Here is a 19,257-nt window from a genome sequence, read left to right as displayed (position 1 = left end):
ACAATATAACTTTTGAAATGTCATTTATTGTTTAGGATTTTTTTCAAATTTTTATGTTCAAAAATTTCAATGAATTTATTTAGGCTTAAAAAATAATTTACATCAACAAATAAATTGATATTTTCAGGTCAGGTTTGAAAGTGGCAACCCTTGTATTTAAGTGATATAAACTAATTTAACTTCTATTTTTTTGGTGATCTTTTCTCAGGTATCCAACTTGCACATTTCTGACTGCTCTCGCAGGACCACATACATATTAGCGTTTGCTTTACTTCTGCTCGCTGTGTCTATCTTCCTCATAACCTGGAATGAATATGAAGGCTGAATGTGACACTGAGGGGGTCAAGAGCTGGTCTTTGGCTCAAATGTAACCACGGTTGATTTTTAAAAGAAAATGCTTATTTTGCATTCTCTTTTATAACTGATTTAAATGACGTGCTGGCTCACAGATGTAAGCTCATATATGTGATGGTTTTTGCAAGTCGAAGATTGTTTTTGAATGTGTGTGTGTGTGTGTTTTGAGTCTGTTGCTGGATAATTGGGCCAATGAATAGTTATACCTCTTCCACTAAAAAGCACTACTAAAGGAAGCTAGACTTTCCAAACCAACAAGCGCAATAAAATTTTCCAAATGAAAACAAAGTGTTTGGGTTTGTTTGTATTTATCTGCATGAAGAAAACTAATGTTACAGTTTTACTGCAAATCACTGATCAGTCCTGTGGCAATACAACATCTACATGTGTATAGTTCTTAAAGGCTTTCATGTTGCACTTCTGTAGCGTTGAGCCCAATTGTGTGCCAGGTCCCACCTCATAGGTGTGAGGAAACTCCTGCCCCTGGGCTCTTTCATAAATCTCATGCAGCGTCTGCTCCCATTTCACCGGAGACACCAGCTGTCTGCTCAGCTGATCGCGGACGTGCTTGTCATGCATGTAACGCTTGCCGTCCACATTGGAGTGCACGGAGATCTCTGGCCGCCGTACCTCTATCTTTCTGAGGACGTCTCTTAGAGGCTCGACCGCTGGCTCCATCAGCACGGTGTGAAAGGCCCCGCTAACCGGCAGCAGCCGTGTTCTCATGAAGTTCAGCTCTCTGGAACGGTTTTGAAGGAAATCCAAAGCCTGTGGGGGAGATAGATTGTTAAAAGCACAGCGGGAATTAACAGTCAAGACTTCATCTTATCAGAAAGTCAAAATGAAATCAAAATTGACTACATTTAAAGCATACTTCTGGTCTTATTGTAAATGATTCAGTAGAGTTGAACTGACTTCAATAGACAAAACAACACACCTAAAATATTTCACATGAACAAAGCTCTGTATCGATTCCAAATGATGGATCTTACCTCTTTGTGGCCAGCTATCACTCTCCCATCTGGAAATAGGTAGTTGGCAATGGCGCACACAGGCTCTTGGATACCGAGAGACAAACAGTGCTCTCTGGCTTGGACGCAGGCATATTTGTACTTGGCCTGAGGTCGGCCAATTACAGACAACATGCCACTAGATACTAGGTCTGAGGCCTTCTGCATTGCCTCGGCCCTCACCTTGACTGCAAACAGAGCTGTGAGCAGAGAACAGGACCACTATGAGAAATTAATGTGGGTGAATCTTCCAAAAACTGGCTGTTAGATGTTCAGGCTACATTTTACCCCCCCCAAAAAATACATAATTTGCACCCTTTAGGTATGGTAAGACTTTGTGGATTGTGAGGTTATTTTAATTACAATGCTTATTACGGTAATGAAAAACAACAACAAGTCTTTACTATGATGATAAAAACAATGATATGTATGATGATGTACTCAAAGATCATGATAGCCTTTAATTTATGCAGATTTAGAAGTTATAATAATAAATACAATTATTTGTTTATATGTATGTATGTATGTATGTATGTATATATATATATATATATATATATATATATATATATATATAATTAGGGGTTTAGCCATTTTGTTGTGCTTTTAACATTTTTATTATAATTTTTTTTTTATTCTATTTAAGTTATTAAGTGATTTTAGTACTTTAACTGATTTCATTTCAGTTTTACGCTTGTCATCTAATATTTATTTTTTACTTTACTTCAAACAAAAATGACTTTAATAGTAGTAACTAATTACAAGACTGTAGGGGAAAATTTTGTATGTTTAATAACAAGCTTTACCTTCAGCGAAGTTCATTGCACCAGAAAAGACCAAAGCAGCAAATTCCCCAACACTGAAACCTGCTGCAGACACACAGCTCTCAATAGCCTACAGATGAGGGTCAGTGAGTCTGACATTAATTTAATACTGACCACATATTAATCATACATGCATGCCACTGTCAGTCCTAACAGATTAGCTGTACACTGATTTTATGGGTAACTTACAGCAGGGTTTTCATGGTTCAGTCTTTCCACAGCAGCCAGTGAGCAGACAAAAACAGCTGGCTGGCAATGAACCGTCTTCATCAGATCTTTCTCGGGCCCATTTAAGCACAGAGACAGCAGGTCATAGCCAAGCACCTTCTCAGCTACATCAAACATCTCTTTGACATTTCCATACTTCAGGAGTCCCTTTCCCATGCCGACAAACTGACTGCCTTGTCCGGGGAACAGCAGGACAGACGCTTTCCCCGGAGCTCTGCGTGTTCTCCTGGTCTTCTCCTCATCAGGGCTGGGCTGACTGCCACCAGACGAGATGGGGACATCTGACAGGCTTCTGCAAATGTAGACCGTCGCCTTATTCCGAAACAAACGAGCTATACTACAACACCCGAGAGTAACGCCGAGATTCATGATAAAACCGTTTCCGTTTAAATGAAATTCAGCACATTGTTTTTAAGAACGCTCTCTTACTGAGAGCGGAGGTCAAATGCAAACCACGCACACCTGTGTCACACGTGTGTTCTGCGATACCATGCTTTCATGAGATTATATCAATCGTTTCAAAAGTCAAAGTCCTTATTACAACCTCTGTAGCACTGCTGTGTTTACCACATGTCATGTACTTTTCTTCGTGTATCGGATGCAGTCTGGAAAACATACAAAAGCATAGCGCCATCTCGTGTACTGGAGGCTATATCGCACTCAAAATATAAAATATAACATTTAATATAAAAATATATGGTCGTTGCTAAGTGTCAGGAGGATACTTTTTTCATGTTATACTATTTTTTTTAATTGATTACTGTATCTGTTTGTCAAAATAATGGTGTGATATTATATTTGTCAATGTTTATTTTAGATTTATGTAGTTTTCATGGTTATTTCTTGTTTACATTTAATTGAAAATACATTAAATAGTCTGAAATAAAATATTTAAGGTGACAAAATAACCAGTGTGTGTATATATATATATATATATATATTTATATATATATTTGGGTGTCTGTGTCTTAAGTAGCACAATTATATTTGTAACAAAAATACATTGTATGGGTCAAAATGATTGATTTTTTCTTGTATGCCAAAAATCATTAGGATATTAAGTAAAGATCATGTTCCGTAAATATATAAAAAAGTATTATCATTAGTAATACACATTTCTAAGGACTTCATTTGGACATCTTTAAAGGCGATTTTCTCAATATTATGCACCCTCAGATTCCAGATTTTCAAATAGTTGTATCTCAGCCGAACAGTATCCTATTCAAACAAACCATGCATCAATGGAAAGCTTATTTATTATTGAGCTTATTGTTGAATGTTTTATGTGTAAAAATGGACCCTTATGAATGCTTATGAATGCTTTTGTGCTCCAGGGTTTCATACACACACACACACACACACAAATATATATATATACATGTATGAAACTGTTGCTCTGAATTTTTGCAACAAATTTGTCAACAAATTAGACCTAACTAATCTTGTGTCTTGTAGGCTACATAATGTTTGTGTTTTTATTTTGAATTAATTGTAAATTGTTAGTGTATGCTACTAAATGATGGTGTATTCTGAGGTGATGTAAGGTCTGAAATCACAGGTTAGAACGCAGACAGCATCTCAACATATCATCAGTGGATAAAGTGCTGGAGTACAAAGATACAAGACCATTATTTTTCGTCTGCAGGAAACCGTATTTCCAGAACCCTTCCATTAGGTTTCTGGGAAGTGAAAGATGCCAGTCATCCAGTTTCTCTCTCTCTCTCTCTCTCTCTCTTCCAGTTCCAGTTCTGATCAGTCTTAAACAGATAATAATAGCTTTTGTAGCAAACGTTCATCATGGTAGAGAACGGTTTTGTTTTTTATTGGACTGACAGAAAATGCCGAAACAAGTCACAAAACATTCAAGTGGCAAAAACTGGCTTTGCATGTGACTTTGCATGTAAATCCAATTGATTAAACTAAAGATGCTCGGTTATACAAAACTGCAGCACTTTTAATTAAGGCTTTTAAGTTGACACTTGTACACCCCCGATTTTTTGCTTCATTTAATTTTTTTTTATTCATTTTCCCCCCCTCATAACATAAAAAGCATCAAGGCATTTGCTTGCAGCAATCAGAACAACACACGACTTGTAATGTTAACCTGTGTCCGTCGCTGCTCGGACACTCCCCAGGAGTCATGTTCTTCACTTTACACAGTGCAAATCCTCAAAGCACTCATAAACAATTCATTATGTGTACATACCGCATGCTGCACCCTGTGAAGAGTCATTTCGATGTTTAAAGAGACCAGTATCGAATGCTACAACCGCTCTACAGAGCGCATTCGCCTCCTTTATCAACACGCTTTATGATTGCACTTGATGTACAATTCTTTTTCTTTTTTTTAATCAATTCTTCCCATTTTTTTTTCTTTTTTATGTAAGTCCCCTCACCCCCACATTCAGTTAAACCAACATTAACGAAGACAGAAAACAGGGCAAATTATTACAAAGTCAAAACAGTCACTAACAGACATCTTTTCCTCAGTCTTTACTGACAGGATCCAATATTTGGTTTTCGTATCCTCCGTTTAAACCAGATGCATCAGCAAGCAAGAGCACAGTTTGAGTATAGTTGGTTGTACATTTTGTTGTTCCTGTGTATTAAAAAACCCAATTCTTTAAAATATATGTCCTCCATTTGATCAGGATCAGCTTTGTCAAGCGGGATTTGACTATTTATTGTGAGACCACCCAAAAGACGAACTTCAGATGGATACTAAAGCTAAATGGTCAAACCCTTATTTTCTGAATACCCCTGGCTGCTGTAAAAAGTTCTTTGCAAACCAAACAAAGAAACCCGACGTGGCGTATGAGATCGTGGAAATGAATCCTCAGGAAAAAAAATCAAGAAAAATAAAAAAAAGAGACACGAAAAAGATATTAACACATATCTGAAGGCAACATCTGAGGCAAAGGACAATGATAAGTTTCAGAAAAAAAAACAAATTATATTTTTGAACTTTTTACATGTACATCACTGTATCCACAGGTATTTCCTACCGTAAAACTCATCAATAACTGTTGTGAATATAACAGAGCAACAATCTAGTCGTTTTATAAAAGAAAAAAGGCAAACCAATAATTTTTTAGAATAAAAGCAAAACAGTTACAAAATATTCATCAACAAAAAAAAAAGGAGTGAAAGTTAGATGTGAGAATGATTTATATAGGAGCTCTTTGGACTTCCTCTCCGGCTAAAATAGTGGTGCTTATAAATATCATTGTAATTGCCATGACAACGTGCACAGCCTGCTTCGACATTCCCTCCTTACGTTTACAACGGTGACTGTCTCCGTTAGCGATAACACTGCGTGTAGGCTCTGTATTTTTTCAAATTCGTTTCGTCTAGCTCAGTATTCGTGGACTCATTTTCATTTTTTTTTTTATTCAGTTGCATACAGTTAGAATATATATTTATATATTTATATGTAAAAATCTCTTTCTTGCGACATTGGAAAGTGATGATGTTATCTATGTGCAAAAAACGGTCATGGTACTGTAGCCTTGAATCCATTGGTTGGTTGTCGGTCGGTTTGTTGGTTGATTGGTTGGTTTGTTAAAGGGGCATCACCACATAGGAAAGTCCATTCGATGTTAAGTTTTAGTAACGTCGGAATGCTGGCACTGCTGAAAGACAGCAGTAAATCAGACCTGCAGGAAGACCGGAAGAAAAAAAAAAGGAGAAATAAAAGTTCAATTCCTTTTAGATCTAAACAGAACTCATTTTTTAATCAGTTTCTATAACCTAAAGCTTTTTAAAAAGGGCTGTAGAATGTTGAATGTGATGAGCTGTCAATCATTTCTGCTCAGCCAATCATAATTGAGATCCTACCTGGCTCAGAGCAAAAGAACAGCTGTATATTAGAGCAGCTGGCAGGTAGACTTTTTGCGGGCCTTTCCAGGTACTGGAGTTTTCCTGTTGATTTGCCGGACCAGGTCATAGAAGATCTGCAGTCACACACACACACACACAAAGCAACTGTCAGTGAATTCATACATGTGCCATCAGACTAGATGAGTCTCAGAATTCCCCATTTCTCATGATGACGGTCTAAGTGTTTCCTGTACTTTAAAGTGTCGCTTCAGCTCCATGACGGTTTCAACATGAAATCACTGACATTTTCACTATTTTGACATTTTACAGTTTAGACAATTATTTATAAAATAAAAACAACACGCAACCAAACCTAAATCATAAATCTATCATACAGAGACCATGATCAAATGTCCCACATTTTTCTAAAATTTCCAGTGGACAGAAAGATAAAATCAATGGCTGTCCTGCATTTGTTTGACTCATATGTTAAAATACATTCCTGAAGAAAAACAAACAGCTTTCATGTTTTTATCGGAGGCTTCTCAGTTGTAATAATAACTTTCACTATGATTGGAAGTCAAGTCACCATGACACACCCCCACTAACCAAACAGAGTTAACTTTATACTCATTTTATTTGCACGTCTAATGATATGTGGAAACCATGTCATCTTCTAAATAAAATAAGAATTATATAAAGCCAAGCTTCCAACTCAGACTCAGCTTTTACAAATAAATGTAATGTGTCTGCTTGAGTACTTCAGCCCTAGACTGAAACCGAGAAAACACACAGTCGGAGGTGTGGACGCTTCCACACACAGATGTTCAGCTCCCAGTGGGAAAAACCATCCATCAGTTCCACACAACATCTGCAGCTTTTACACAATGACCAGAGAAAAACTAGTGTAGCAGCCAGAAACACAATGGCATGTTTGTTTCTGATGTGTGATATAGCAGGATTAGGAATAAGATTTCTGCTACCTTGTGTTGTGTGGAGACAGAGGCAGATTTGGGATGCGAGTTGAGAAGGATAAGCTCCTAATCCATTCTTTGCTATACAAAGCAACATACAGTATGATCTCAGTAACGCCAGATAAACAGAAGTACAGGAAGCACCTTACTAAAAGGTATTGACAATCAGCGCAAAGTAACAAACTTGTGCAGTCTAACAGAGAAAATGGACTTGCAGAAACCCCTTCAACTTAATAAATGGCTTTTTTCTTTTATTCTTTGAATGGAAAACTGAAAAACAAAAAAGAAATGATGCAAATCAGAGAGAGAGAGAGAGAGAGAGAGAGAGAGAGAGAGAGAGAGAGAGAGAGAGAGCCATGCCACCATTAAATTTCCTTTCTAATCCTGTAATTTACTGTCTAATAGTTTTTTTTGGTATTGTTTTGTCCATGAAAACGTAACTTACACAAATTAACTTTTAAAGTGTATTTTGATTCACCAAAGAGAGCGGTTTCAAGCGAAGCAGGATCAACTGTTGTTGAATAATAATCTGGAATGTGTTGAATAAAAGAAATGTTAATCAAATCGCCTAAAGTAAATGAAATCAAAATTTATTTTAGATTTTACTAAATGATCACTCTTTGAACACATAAAAATCTATTGTTTTTTTCAGAAAAGTACAGCAAATCAGTTATTTTGAGCTAAATTATTTTAAAATGTGTCGTTTCCTACTGGTATTAATTGTATAGTGGTTATTAGTTGGATTTTAGTCACTTTGGGCTTCAAAAATAAGAAACCAATCCAACTGTTGAATCTTGTGACTGAGAAGAAACATGATAGCTTGTGAAAAGTAAAAGGCTCTGTCTGCATTAACTGCGAGTGATGAATCACTTCGACTGTGGTCACTCGCAGCTGAAGTTCCTCATTATCTTATTGAGAGAGCTCCAACCGAAGATCCATTAAATCAGTATCTGGACTTCACTTACGGGAGACTTTAATGATGATGCAGGTCTGCGCTTTGACACAAGTAAATGAATAATCCTGGAGCAATGCCCAAGCGTGATAAAAAAAAAAAGCTGAAGACTTCAAACCATCACCTTCTGCCTTCTGGTAACCTCTAATAAACTCCAAGATTGACTCCAGACCAGTACAGCGGTTTCATATAACTCAGCTTGTAAGCAGAACTAAGTGAACACCGTCATACCAGTCGTTCTGCTAAAGCCAGCTGGATTTTCTAACTGACTGAACTCAAAGCAGCTCTATGTGATGTACGTAGGCCGAGTCGTGCTGCTCACAAAAGGAAGCTCTGTGTCCGACTGTTGCAGCTGACTGCCTGCTTTGCTAATGTGTGACTACGCTTTGCTTGGAGAGATATCGCTAGCTGACAATGGCACTGTTCTGAGACCTCAGCAGAGAAGAGCAGCTCCATGCTCATACCCAAGCCTCACCCCAACTGAAAAACTGGGGAAAGATCATGCCCATATACAGCCTACTGAATGTAGCTTTACCTAAGATTAAAAAATATATATATTGTAATCGTTATTAAGGTTTTTAATCAAGGTATAATTTTAAGGTTAAGAGATTTGTGATTTTTTGTAGCATAATAGGTAAAGGCAGGTCTTCTTTTCCGTCTTTAAGTCATGCTCACCTCATTGACGTTAATCTTGGACTTTGCAGAGGACTCCAGGAAAGCACAGCTGTTCCACTGACGGGCGAGATTCTGGCCCTGTTCCTTCCCAACCACCCTCTCGTCTTCCAGATCACACTTATTACCCACCAGGATCATGGGCACCTGGAAAACACAAACGAAAATACACTTACTTTCAAGAGTCATTTAAGGATGCCTTGTAGAAATCAAGTGATAATACAATGGTTTAGGGATTAGAACAAACAAGTCATTGTCTGTTTGAGAAGAGCAGATTCATTTGCATTTTTCAGCACACCACTAAGAAGTAATAAAGCAACCGATCAGATTATAATAGAAAAAAATGATATAAAATATAAATTTACATGGTCACTATTTCCATGCGTCTCTATATGTTTTTCATCTAGGGAGCTATTTAGAGGCATTAGCTGAAACTGTGTAGCTATATTAGCAGAAATCATTCTTAGGGGGCCACTGTAACTGAAAAAGATACAGTAAAAAAAAAAAAAAGTATATTTGCATACAACTCCATGAACGCAGCTTAAAAACTCCCACACAACTCTCAGTTTTTCAACTGAGAGTCCAGATATGATAGCAGAAGTGAAACTATAAGACACAGCATTTGCATTTTTGTTGTTTTCAGCAGATACTTTCAAAACCAACAAGGAAACTGACATATTGTGTAAACGATAAAAAAAAAAAAAACCCAAAGCAAGTAGCCCAGGCAGAATAAATAACTGAAACGTCCTGTGTTAAATCAGCTGAGCTGAGGAAGTGGACAGATATAGTGCGGGTCAACTGAGGTCGTCACACTATCATCTTTCTCAGAAACCGTTTAGAATGAGTTCACACACACACACACACACACACACACACCTTTCACACTGATTCATTTCCTCTCAACAAATTCAATATACGCCTAGTGACAAAAGACACTACATCTGAAGGCACGTTCTCACATACTGTAGTTATTTTTGCAAATTAAGTCGATCATTTTCAATTAAAGTTGTTGATTTTTAGCGTGTATGATTACAATAATGTTAATTTCATATGGTTTTGCAAACAAAAAAAATCGGATCATCATTATCCCTATTTCTAGAACATCATCCAGAACAGTCAAACAGAGAGAGGTTGACTGAAAGAGAAAAACTCTGTACTCATGTCAACAAAGACGAGCCTCTTCACAGCTGAAAGGTCACCCTTATTGACGATGGCAAGCATAAGGGCTCACAGGGTGAGATGAAAGGTAAAGGCAGGGCAGACGGTTTGAGATTCTGGAGTGGAAATGGAGTGCTGGACGAGACTCACGTCATCCGTATCTTTGACCCGCAGAATCTGTTCTCTCAAGTCCTGCAGATCGTTGAAGGTGGACTGTGCCGTTATGGAGTATACTAGTGCAAAGCCCTGGCCGTTCTTCATGTACAGGTCCCTCATGGCTGTGAATTGTTCCTGAGTGGGAGAGAAAGAGGAGGTGAGGAAGAGAAGTGGTCAGATAGTGTATGGAGAAGTGGAGTTACCGACAGACAATTTTTACAAAAAAATAACATTCATAGTGAGCACAGAGCACTTTTTTTGTGAAGAATCACTCTCCAAACATGTGGTTCATAATGAACTTTGACTCAGATATGAGCTGAATGTCAAGTGACCCGATAAGGTGTGAAAGTAATAAGGCCAAAGGCACTTTCGATGTTAAACTTTGTTTAGTAGTGTGTTGAATGTGGTCAGAGCTTCTGAAACCCGTGGGGACTGAAGATGGCTGTTAAAAGTAACGTGCGATATGTCTAGTAAAAGACGACTGTGGAGGAGAAATGATGATTTTTAGAGTCTCATTAAATGTGCTAGTGAGTGGGCACGAGCTCAGGCTTTGTGGGGGAGGAATCCACACAAACAAACTCAAAGAACTGTATAGTCTCGCTTTCTTCCATGAAGATATTTTAAAAATGTTCTGATCCTTTCTGGAGCTTGAAAGCTGCTGGTCACGATTTACTTTGATTACAAGAAAAAGAGCAGCATGATCATTCTCCCAAACATCTTTTCCATAGATTGGCTCAATATGAAGGTGAGCGAATGTTCATTTTAACAGCCGTAATACTTGTATGGCATTTGCAGTTTATTCAGCATTACACAACAAGTCATTGACTTTGTGGTTTCAACTCACCCACTTTCAGGATTCAATTAAGTTTGAGTTTTGGAGTCTCCTTTTTTTGCAACTAGCACTATATTGTCAAGTCCCAGTCCTACTGTACAAAAACTGTAGCCAATTTGTAGTTTACAGCTCTGACAGGAATATTCTCAGCTTTTTTGGCTCCGTTTCATCTGACCGTGACTCCATTTTGGGGCAGAGAGCCCAAGGACAACATTCACCATCTGTCACCACAACTGATTGTAAAACAGGGGCTCGTGGAACTGGAAATATTCCCTTATCCCCCACAGGGCTGAAAATCGCTCTCTAATCTCCTGCACCTGCATGAGACGAGGATGACCACGAGGATGCACACGCACACACTTATTTATCATTTAACTTACAGTAGGGGGAGACCGGGGGCAAATGTAACACTTAGCTGTGCTACGGTCAAGACACACAATCGGCACAGCACTCTGTGACTGATTTACATTGTGAGAAAGTTTCAACAACTACAAAAAAAATAGATTTGAAAATGTTTTTGAATGAGGTTTTCAAATGCCATTGGATTCAAACCATCCATTTAATCTCCAGGTTGATAGTTAGAAGTTAACACGGGAGACTGTATACTGATGCTGGTAGCTTCCATACAAGATTTTATCTTGGCGGTGACGTCAGGGGACATTTAAATACCATTTGCATGTAACAGTATGACTGGCTTGAAAAATCATTGAATCTTTCAAATGCATAGATGCATGTATTAATGTAATCCGTATGTTATTAAAAGAAAGTTCTGATCACGGACTGTCTTACCGTTCCGGCAGTATCCAGAATTTCCAACATACACTGCTGTCCATCCACCTCCACTTGCTGCAAAGACAGAGAAACAACATCAAAATCAATAACAAAATGACTTACAGTAAGTATTGCAACTTCAGTATTTAAAAATGATCAGATATATGGTGCTAAACTGTCCCAACTGAGAGATTCTATCATGAAAAAAAAGAAAAAATTTCGGACATACGCAGAAATCTATATAATACACAGCAGACTGTCACAGATGGGTGTTTCCAGTTCATTGATTATAGACAGCTTCATTGATTATAATGGGAGCCATTTAGTTTTCCTGCAAAGTGCTGCACCATTTGGGTCTTGTGTAACTGTAGGTAGTTTAACACTTTGGGACATAAATATAGAATTGAACTTATGTGCAGCTGTTTACTGTTATATTATTATTTATTTCATGTGAGGGTGAAAGATTTTTCCACGTAGGTTACAGAAAACTGCTTGGTTTAAACTCCCTCAGTGTGAGCTGTGCTTTAAACAGCATTGTGATATTAAGAATAGACAATGGATCTTTTTTGTCTGTGAAATTCTGCAGAAACTTCAATAATGTGACTGCACCTAGATATAAAAATCTCATAAGAGTATCAATTGTGGGATATTAGACGACTTTATTTGTCGTAACAGAAAACATGAACACATTGTGAGATAAGAGATAGCAAATGTGAGATGTCAAATAGTCTCTATTACTTCTTAACTTTTTTTCAGTCCAAATAAATGACATGAGGTATTTAATTATGAAAGCAGTATGGCTTACTTCATGGTTCCTACAACAACAACAACAAAATATATATATACAGACTATATTTGGATAAGTCCTTTTCATGTGTTACTGTACAGAATGTGCTGGGCTAGGAAAAGGTCAGAAAACAATAAACTGGGTTTCGAGTCTGGAACCCATTAAAAAGACATTGGTTTGACAACTTATGCACAGTAAAAATGATGCAGGACTTGCCTTTCTGTATGAGTCTTCTATTGTGGGGTCATACTTTTCCACAAAGATCCCTTGGACAAACTGAACAGTCTGGAGAGCGAGAGAGAGAGAAGGAAGAGAGGGGAAAACAAAGAGAAAAGACCGTGGCCATTAAATGCTACGATACTCAAACAAGAGCATGTTGACACAGTGCTAAATGACTTTCACTTCCAGTGGCTGACGGGGAATTCCATTTGAAAGACTCTTCGAGGTTTTGCATCGGTTTATGACATAAACAAGCCACTGCATGTCATTATCGCTCTCCTTGCCCTGAAAACTGCATAGGTGTGCATATGAAAAGAGCAATGGCCACTTCACATAAAAAAAGGCCACAGAGTGAAACCTGCACTCACTGTTTGAAGATCAGAAAGCATTCCGATGTTGCTGGGATACTAGTTACCTAGCAGTTAACTACCGCCACGAACATAGAACGATTTATAGATGACAACCAAGGGGTTTCGAGAAAATCGCTGGGGGTTGAAGAACAATTCTGTTGAAACAAATGGCCGAATTAAAGGCTACTGGCTCTGCAGTGAATTCATTGGAAGTGCATGGGTGTCGGAGAGTGTGAAAATCATGCGATGCAGCCCACAGGTGCGGGGGCTTCGGGGGCTTCAGGGCCTTCATAGCTCCCTCGGGTGACCTTTGATCATCCCCTTTGAATCGCACTTCACCCAGCCTGGATTCATTAATGAGAGTTCGGTTTGGACAGGGATCCACATACAGGTTTAAACAACCATTAAGATGCTGATCAACTGTGAGAGGAAGACAATAGCCTGATGAGAGGGGAGAGGAGAAGACTGAAAACCGAGCGCAGGCAGGTGATGGGAGTCACGAGGTACGAGTGATCTCATTGCACGAGCACTCGTCACATACAGCAGGCTTTGTCCTGGTCAACGAGAGATCATTTGTTTACCTAATGCCTCTGTGTGAATAAAAAAAAAGCTAAATAAACAAGAGCCATGACGAGTGAAGAAAGAATCATGAATTTAGATGAGTGCCTGTGTGCTGTGAAATTATGGGCAGCTAATGCAGTCTCTGGGAGAAATCTGTTGAGAAGAGACCAGTTAACAGAAAAGATTAGAGAGGATCTTTCACCCAAATGGATATTTCACCCAAAATGAATATTCTGTGTGTGTGTCTGGATCTATCTAAAAAGATAGCTTGATATAAACGGCAATAAATAAATGAGTGAATACTGGACATAAATGCATACATAAATATGAATTCATTGACCTGAATATAACTCTTGCAGGACGAGAATGCTTTTAATTTCTGAATTATGATATGTTTAATGCGTTGTGGGAAGGTGGCATGAATATAAAAAAAAAGCTGACAACTGTCCTTATTATAAAGAAAATACCTTGAAAACACCATTAATTTATATTTTATAAAAAAACTTGGTAGTTTAGCATAATATTTGATTACCGTTTCTTACAAAAACAATGGCTTCACTGCTTATTAATATCTGAAAAACATGAACCAACATGTAGGCACGTAAAAAAAAAAAAATATATATAGTCAAAAAGTCTCTTAAAGGTGTCTAAAGGCAAGGTTTGTTCAGGTTGTTAAATGTCAATGATTTTTTTTTATATACTTTTCACATTTTAAAAATAGTGGAAAAAAATGTTGCTGATTATAATTTTTGGATGAACAATGTGCAAGCATGTCTCAGCAGTGAATGTCAAAGGCCGATGTCTGCATGTGGAAACACACAAACACCTTGTTCTCTTTCCTCAAGTGGATGTTGCTTCACTAGTTCCCTGCTTAGCTATAAATCCATGGATAATGTTTTTTTTGCAAACCGAGGATTCACTCTGAGAATCCCAGTGGCAGTGAACCATCTCTTACTATTCCTGATGTCTTTCTCCCACTTCATCAGCCCGATGTACCTATAGGCTGTTGCTGGGCCACATTGTGCATGTGTGCCTGTTTCGGAAGAGGGTTAGGGCATGAAGTCAGCGGTGAGGACACCCGGGGTTTGGGAGCGGCCCCGGAGAGGTGATGTGTGCTGATGCAGCAGAGTTGAACTGATGTGCTTGAGACAGACCAGACCATGTGCACGAGTGTCAGCTGGCACATATGCTCTGAAGACTTTTATCCTGCAGCTATGTTCCTCATTCTCTCTGGCTGGTTTACACTAGTGCCTCTCTAATGCACGCACACACATTTCCTGGCTCCGTTCCTTACAGCAGCTCTGAACTACGACCTACTACACACACACACGGCTAAAAATATTCCATATATGGAGAGAGAAGTGGAAACAAGGCATGTAAATTCAGTCAAGGCCACTGATTACAATGTTCCACTAAAGAGCAGTGAGGATGTGTGAACAAGAGAGAAGTGTGTGTGTGTGTGTGTGTGCGCATGCATTGCCCTGCTCTCAATGATTAGATCAGATGCACACAGGCATGCTCAGCATGCAGATATTCCAGCAGTCACTTCAAGTAAAAGCAACAAAAATTATGGAGATGATGGGTATCAAAGGATTTGTAAAGGTTATGCTTATTTAAAAAAAGAAAAAGAAAAAAAGATCTTATCATAATCCGTTATGATTAATAAACAGAAGGGGTTTGTTATTGCATTACACTATTAATTTGGGTATTAGAGAATACAAGGCATTTTATCTAAAAAAAAAAAGGGTATCTCTCTCTTTCTGTATATTATATATATAAGAAAATATTTTGTTTTCCATTGTTTTTGTCCAAGGAAATTAAGAAAAATATTATCTGGAAATATAACTTCCTTTCTAGCCACTATCAGAGTAAATGTTAGATGTCACTTCCAATTCCCTTTCAATTCCATTTAATTTGTAAAACCAATAAGATTTTTAAATAAATAAATAATTTTTTTTGCACCATTATTCATATGTTTAATATAATTTTTTAATCAATTTAATGCTTTCTTGCTGAATTAAAGTTTTTTTTTTTTTTTTAAACAAAATCTAACTGACCTCAAAGTTTTGAACATTAGCATATCTTAAAGGGATACTCCGCCTCAAAATGAAAATTGTCATTAATCATTACCCCCATGTCTTTGTTTGTCTTCAGAACACAATTGAAGATATTTAGGATGAAAACCGGGAGGCTTGAGACTGTCCCATAGACTGCCAAGTAAGTTACACTGTCGAGGTCCAGAAAAGTATGAAAAGAACAGTCCATCTGCCAACAGCAGTTCAACTGTAACGTTACGAAGCGATGAGAGTAGTTTTTGTATGCAAATAAATAATAAAATAATGACTTTATTCAACAATTCCTTTATCAACAGTCTCCTCTGTGTCTCTCCACAGCATCGTATGCTGCGTATGCTCTTCTGTGTCAGCCACGCAACAAGAATGAGCGGTTTTCTTTCAAATCAAAGCATAAATACATTTAGAAACAGTGCATCTTTGATGGTGTTATTTACTTGGCAGTATATGGGACAGTCTCAAGTCTGCCAGCTTTATTCAAAATATCTTAAATTGTGTTCCGAAGACGAACGAAGCTTTTACAGGTTTGGAACAACATTGGGGTAAGTGATTAATGAGAACTTTCCTTTTGGGTTGGAGTATCGCTTTAAGTTTACATGATAACTAGAAAAATTGTTAAATATTTTTCTTTTCTCTCAAACTATCCATAGACCGCCTAGCACCCGCTTGCAAGCCGCTGAACCTGGTCGGAACACTGTGATACTACAAATGAGATTTGAGTTGAAAGCCGGCTTTTGATTTTAGGCTATCGATGAGCAACAACACATTAGCATGTGCATTCCCTCTCAGAATTGAGCAGCACAATGGCCATCTGAGTGGATCCGCTCCTGCCTGCAGGCAGATGGGCTCTGTGTGTTAGCTTTGGCAATCCATCATTACAGCTCAAGCTGACCCTGTCGCTCCTGTCCGATCCTCTGTACTCCCTCCCGGACTACCGCAACTCATCTGACAGATAAACTTACACGGCATAGCCTGGTGATGCAACAGTTCCTCAAAGCAGACAGATCGAGTCAATGTTTGAGAACGGCCCAACTCGCTTGTGTTAGATGCCGTAGTCAAGGGTGTAGTACAAGCATGAACACACACAAACAAGTAACCTCTAAGCCAGAACGCAGAAATCAAAGGCCATGGTGAATCCTCGCCATCGGGCCATATGACAAACCCATTACTTCCGATATAGCTACTGACTGACCACAGTGTGGTTTCTTCCTGCGCTGTTACGGTGTAAATTGAGCCATACACTAAAATCACACTAATACCTGTGCATTGTGCATTGTATCAAAGTGATACATTGATTTGTAGCGATAAAGAATAACTTTTCCAGGTGGACCAACCGTGGATTTTCATGATGCATAATAGTAAAGAAAATTATTTAAAATGCAAGTGCATTTAACTGTTTACCATTGAGATGTTTATCCCATTTTATTTAGGAAACATGCATTCAATTGATCAAACGTGAAAGATATTTAGAATGGTACAAAAGTTTCCCATTTCAAATAAAATAATATTCTTTTGATCTATTCAATCAATTCTGAGAATAGAATGTATAAAAATTTTCAGCAAAATTAAGCAGCACAACGGTTTAAAAAAAAAAAAAAAAAATAATAATAATAATGAAGAAGAAGAAGAAATCTTGAGCAAAAAAATCAGCATGTTAGAATGATTTCTGAAGGATCATGTGACACTGAAGACTGGAGGAATAATAACTCCAGAAAATTCACCTTTGCCTTCTCAGGAATAAATTACATTTTTACATTTAAGATAGGAAGCTGTTATTTTAAACTGTAATATTTCACAGCATTTTTTTTTTTACTTTTGAATCAGTGTCATTTTGAAAAAAAAAAAAAACATTTATAGCATTTTTAATAAAACATTTGGCACAAGTTGTTCTTGTATTTTCTTATTAAGCAAAGTAAAATAGATTTGTATATTTTCCCCTCAAAAAAAAAAAAGTTTCCAAGTCATTAAATGAATAATTGCATTTTTATGTATATCTGAATAAATTAATAGAAAAAAAAGAAGTGTCATGATATTGACCCTCAAATATGAGCCACTGGTGTCACCAAACAGAATCAATGCAGGTTCCCTTAATACTTCCCCATCTACCATTGGTTGAGACGACAGGAAGCCCCACCTCAAACTCACAGTGTTGATGTGTGCATCTAGTTCGAACAAACTCAAACTCAAGTGAATAGAAATTTGAACACATAATGTACCATTCCTTAAAAGACGATTAGCTCATTCATTCCTGTAAGTCATGTATGTGTCTTTTCGGAAGATTTGTGGGGCCACTTATAAAGTGGCTGGCCCTTGCTGCAGTCTATACAGCTCTATTACAGGACACCAGCTTGACCCCAGCACAGTAATGATCTAATTTTACAGACCTGTCTCTTTCTCCCTGTCTGCATGGAGCAGGACAGGGGCTTAATGTGAATGCACTTACGACACGATTAACTCTGCAAGGCCATTTCATCCAGACCCATCCATAGTGGCCCAATTAGAGTTAATGGACAATAAAAGTCTACGCTGAGAGGGAAGAGGATGGAGGCGGATGGTTCTCACACCCTGTGGCACACATAGAGCCAATGGGCTCTTTGTTGAACCCTGAGGTGAGTGGGTCAGGCCATTGTGGCTGCTCTTCAATGGGCGAGCCATTTGAGTTCACTGGGATGGAACAAATTAGGTCAAAGTGGTGTTAGTGGGACGTACGGTATTACATGTGGTGTACTAGCGTCCTAATGAGCTAAGGAAGCAAACGGTGACCTCAATCATAAGATACAATCCATGAGGAAACCGCTCTGTTTTTAAACTTCAGGGTAAATGTGGAAACTTAAAGCTAAGAGCACGCAGCAGAAATTTTCCACAGGGTTTTGTCGTTTTTGACCCACTGTAATTTTTGAAGAAGAGCTGCCGAAATACCTGTGGTTTTAAAATGCTATTCTGACATAATATTATGCTGACTGAATAGCAAATGCCAATGCACTGAGGCACAGTCATTTCGCTGTATCAATGACTCAGCTGTGTGGTTTTTGAGTGGCTCAGAAAGGGCACCGCAACCGACCACAGGCCAGTTTGGTTCTCACAACCTTTATCGACCTGACTGGGGACAGATGTTCTCCAGAGACGTTACATGGCTGGACGGGGAATGGGGAAACCAGTTTCTCTACACTTCAGAGGATTTATGTTTTTTTTCCCAATATAGGATGTAATTTGTTATATATGTGGTGATTCCTAAAATGGAGATGCCGTAAAAGATTAAAAAAAGTAGGGCCCCATGAAATAATTTTTTCCCAAATTCCGTTTCATTATTTCAAAATTCCTTTTTTTAATGTTTACATTTTTCTGGATTCCACTTCTGGATTCCAGACAGTGCAAGTCATTATAATCATTAATTATGTCCCCACTGGATGCAACAAATGCCTCGTTTGTAATGGGTTTTAATGGTTTTGTCTCATCGTGCTGGGAGACGGCACCACAGTATGGTAAGGGGTGTAACACTTACATCACACGCTTGAGGC

The 19,257-nt window shown here is 38.1% G+C and overlaps 2 protein-coding genes across 4 annotated transcripts in view; both read right to left on the bottom strand.

Moving 5' to 3' along the window:
• Positions 1-643: 643 nt before the first annotated feature.
• On the bottom strand, positions 644-3,019 carry LOC113048122 (malonyl-CoA-acyl carrier protein transacylase, mitochondrial-like). Its single transcript, XM_026209673.1, has 4 exons — positions 2,378-3,019; positions 2,171-2,258; positions 1,347-1,564; positions 644-1,122 (listed from the first exon to the last, which is right to left on the bottom strand). Exons 1-4 carry the CDS (start codon positions 2,783-2,785, stop codon positions 712-714), a joined length of 1,125 nt encoding a protein of 374 aa, XP_026065458.1. The 5' UTR covers positions 2,786-3,019; the 3' UTR covers positions 644-711.
• Positions 3,020-4,409: 1,390 nt separating this feature from the next.
• Positions 4,410-19,257, bottom strand: part of LOC113048121 (ras-related protein Rap-1b) — a 42,343-nt gene continuing 27,495 nt past the window's right edge. For all 3 annotated transcript variants that reach the window (XM_026209668.1, XM_026209669.1, XM_026209670.1), the window contains exons 3-8: positions 12,754-12,822; positions 11,769-11,825; positions 10,142-10,282; positions 8,837-8,980; positions 6,254-6,369; positions 4,410-6,072 (exon numbers count right to left, since the gene is read on the bottom strand). In XM_026209668.1, coding sequence (XP_026065453.1) covers positions 6,283-6,369; positions 8,837-8,980; positions 10,142-10,282; positions 11,769-11,825; positions 12,754-12,822 — 498 coding nt within the window. In that variant the 3' untranslated portion in view covers positions 4,410-6,072; positions 6,254-6,282. The remainder of the gene's footprint in view (positions 6,073-6,253; positions 6,370-8,836; positions 8,981-10,141; positions 10,283-11,768; positions 11,826-12,753; positions 12,823-19,257) is intronic.

This window comes from Carassius auratus, chromosome 29 (assembly GCF_003368295.1).
Source record: "Carassius auratus strain Wakin chromosome 29, ASM336829v1, whole genome shotgun sequence".
Lineage (NCBI taxonomy): Eukaryota > Metazoa > Chordata > Actinopteri > Cypriniformes > Cyprinidae > Carassius > Carassius auratus.
The sequence above is the reverse complement of the archived record's forward strand: the minus strand, read 5'-3'. Positions and strand labels throughout refer to the sequence as shown.

What these genes read in the sequence shown, in the direction of transcription:
- LOC113048122 (XM_026209673.1), bottom strand. Translation starts at nt 2,785, where the DNA reads ATGAATCTCGGCGTTACTCTCGGGTGTTGTAGTATAGCTCGTTTGTTT. An exon ending in TGCAATGAACTTCGCTGAAG is followed by an intron (nt 1,565 to 2,170) that starts GTAAAGCTTGTT and finishes CTCTGCTCACAG; the next exon opens with CTCTGTTTGCAGTCAAGGTG. An exon ending in TGATAGCTGGCCACAAAGAG is followed by an intron (nt 1,123 to 1,346) that starts GTAAGATCCATC and finishes TCTCCCCCACAG; the next exon opens with GCTTTGGATTTCCTTCAAAA.